The 3408-nt window shown below is 19.3% G+C and overlaps 2 protein-coding genes across 2 annotated transcripts in view; one reads left to right on the plus strand and one right to left on the minus strand.

Moving 5' to 3' along the window:
* NAEGRDRAFT_68120 (ras family small GTPase) overlaps nucleotides 1-617 on the minus strand; it is a gene marked incomplete at both ends in the record, with an annotated part of 1017 nt that extends 400 nt beyond the window's left edge. The window contains 2 exons of the mRNA XM_002676832.1: nucleotides 4-270; nucleotides 401-617. Coding sequence (XP_002676878.1) covers nucleotides 4-270; nucleotides 401-617 — 484 coding nt within the window. The remainder of the gene's footprint in view (nucleotides 1-3; nucleotides 271-400) is intronic.
* A 411-nt stretch (nucleotides 618-1028) lies between these two features.
* On the plus strand, nucleotides 1029-2225 carry NAEGRDRAFT_68121 (uncharacterized protein; the record flags this gene model as incomplete). The annotated part of the gene is made up of 1 exon (XM_002676736.1): nucleotides 1029-2225. The coding sequence occupies one exon, from the start codon at nucleotides 1029-1031 to the stop codon at nucleotides 2223-2225; it is 1197 nt and encodes a 398-aa protein (XP_002676782.1).
* Nucleotides 2226-3408: the final 1183 nt, after the last annotated feature.

A 3408-nucleotide genomic window follows, 5' to 3' on the forward strand; every position in this document is an offset into this window, starting at 1 on the left:
CACTTGTTTCAAAATAGGGAGTATCAGATGGTAATTGTAATTCTTCTACAATATATTGTAATGCTTCTTTCTTTGTTATTATTCTTTGATCTGCTAAATCACATTTATTAGCAACAATAACAAATGGAACTGAAGTATATAACATGTTATCTTCTTTCACTCTTTTAATTCCCTCTACAAAATTAATTAATTCTTCAAGTGATTGTTTCATTGTAACATCAAAAACAAGTACAAATCCATCATTTCTTCTCATATATGTATCTCTTAATGCTATTATTATTATGTTATGTTATTATTATATTATTATATTATATTATATTGTTATTATTATTTAAATAATTAAATTGTAATAAATTATTATTATAATATTATTAATATTAATAAATGTTATTAAACATACCAATAAATTCATCTTGACCAGCAGTATCAGTAATTTCTAATTGTACAACTTTATCATCAACTTTAATTTGTTTCTGATATGAATCTTCTATTGTTGGATCATATTGAGCTTGATAATAATGTTGTACGAATTGAATTGTTAAGGAACTCTTGCCAACACCACCCCCACCTACTACTGCTATTTTATATTCTGCTTGTTTTCTATTTGATGATGACATTTTTTTAATTGTTGTTTTAATTGATGATGGAACATGTCGCAAAGATCTTGTTAAATGTCATCGAGACAGGATATGAACTTGTGAAGTTTGTTCAAATACTTAGAATGAACACAAGCACCTCAACTATTTGAACATATTATTACATGTAGAGAAATTGGTTCCATGTTCATTAGTTTTTTGCAAGTCAATAAACTGTTGAATATTTGGAAGAGTATTAATAAGGTATGTAATGAAGAGATGTATTGTAGCAGGAATTTTCACATTATTGTAAATGAATTGGTCTCTTAATTCCTTTATTGAGTACGGAATAATAAGAACTGAAGAAGGCTCCACACTCACTATAACAACATGACCGTATAACTAATGCACACACCCAGTGAGTATATTAATGAAATTCTCTATGAAAAAAAAATGTCTCAACGTTATGAAATTACAGAATCATCTAAAAGCCTTGATGAAACTATTAAGGAAATTATAAGTGATGCTAAAAATCCACTTTCATGTACAATAACATTATCAGATGAATGTTATAATCAAAATTTAACTATTATTGAATGTTCTAATATTAAACAATTACAAATATTAAAAGAACGTAATTCAACTAATAATACTAATAACAATAATAATAATACAGCAAATAGTAATAATAACAATACAACATCTACATCAACTGCCCATAATAATACTTCAACATCTACTACTACTGATTATAGTAATATTATTAAAAGTGATATTTTATTAAGTAATGAAAATATAATTGAAATTACTAATAATACCAATGATTATACAAATATAGAATTTAAAAATTTAACATTTAAAACTAAAGAAGGAACAAATACAATTTTATTTAATAATATAAATATAAAATTAATTAAATGTCAATTTTATGGAATTCAATTACAATTTAAAGGTAAATGTAATATTGAAATTGATGAATGTGATTTTAAATATTCACAATTAAATGGAATTGAAATTACTGATGAATCTAAAGCAAATATTAAAAATTCTATTTTTAATTCAAATGATAAAAATGGAATTAGATTAATTAAAAATAGTAAATTAATTATTGATAAAAGTACATTAAATAATAATTTAGGTAATGGTATTGTAACACAAGATGAATCTAATTTAAATATTACAAATTCTATTTTAAAATTTAACCAAACTTATGGTATTTTAACTTACCATAAAAGTTATATTAATATAAATAGAAATATAATATCTAATAATAAACAAAGTGGATTATATTTAACAAATACAGATAATAAATCAATAATTAAAGATAATCAAATAATTAAAAATGAAGAACATGGTATTACTATAGGAGGTATTTCTAATTTAGGAGAAATGGAAATATTAAATAATGAAATTAATAATAATTATTATTATGGTATTCATGTAATTGATGGAGTTGGTATTCCAATTAAAATAGAAGGTAATAAAATAATTGGTAATCAAAGTGGACCATTAAAAGATGATACTTTAAATGGTGATTTAAATTTTAAAAATGTTCAAGAATTTATTCAATTTATTAATAAGAATTCACAAGTTTTAACTTTAAATAATAATGATTTAAAATTTAATAATTCAAATTGTTTATTAAATTAATAAAATTTAATTGTTCTTTTAATTGATGTGGTGATTGATTTGAATGATTTGAATGGTGTGATTGAGTTGAATGATGATGTAAATGATTGAGTGAATGACTAGTTGAATGATTGATTGAATGATTTAAATGATTGATTGAATAATGTAATCTTGTTGTTTGTGGTTGTACAAGTGATGTTGATGATTGTTTTAATTCTTCTTCTTTTTGTTTTAATTTATTAAATTCTACTTGTTCATTATTATTTAAATGTAATTGTTCAATATTTAATTGTTCATTTTGTAATTGTTCATTCTGATTATTTAATTGATTATTTAATTGATTATTATAAATATATAAAAAACAATAAGATTGTGAAATCATAATCCATTCTTCAATTCCATCAAACATTGGATGTTTTTTATGAATTAAATTTAAAATTTTATCATTTTTAATAATTAAATTATAAATATTAAATAAATTATCACATGCAATTAAATGATTATTTTGTAAATAATATTTTGAAAATCTTTGTAATTGTTCTTTTAAATCTTTACTAATAGAATTAAATGGACAATTTCTTTTATTTAAATTATTTATCATTTGTTTACCATAATTATTATTTTCATCTATAATTGGTTCATATATTAAAAATCTTGTATTTTCTTTAAATAAATTATATATAGTATCTATTAATTCATTACTATCTTTAGTATTCATATAACATAATGATACTTCACTTATAAATAATGTTTTTATATTTAAATTACAATTATTTATTATTATATTTTTAAATAATTCAATATCATTTAAATTACATGATTCTAATATATAATTTATATTTATTTTATTATTATTTAAATTATTTAAATTATTATTTATATTTTTATTATTAGTTATATTTTTATTATTATTAATTAAATTAATAAAATTCTTTTTATTTTGAATAACATTATTAAAATCTAAATCAATTAATTTAATATTTATATTAACATTTAAATTATTTAAAAATTCATTATTATTTAAATAAAAATATAAAGTATCATAACCGCAACCTAAATTAATAATTTGTAATTCATTAAATGTATTATTATTATTTAATTCATTATTTAAATTATTTAAATTATCTAAAATATAATGTAAAACTAATTGTTTAATTAATTTATATCTAATATAATAACCTTTAATTATAATAGGAGATGTTAA

The sequence above is a fragment of the Naegleria gruberi genome (assembly GCF_000004985.1).
Source record: "Naegleria gruberi genomic scaffold NAEGRscaffold_26, whole genome shotgun sequence".
Taxonomy (NCBI): domain Eukaryota; phylum Heterolobosea; class Eutetramitea; order Acrasida; family Naegleriidae; genus Naegleria; species Naegleria gruberi.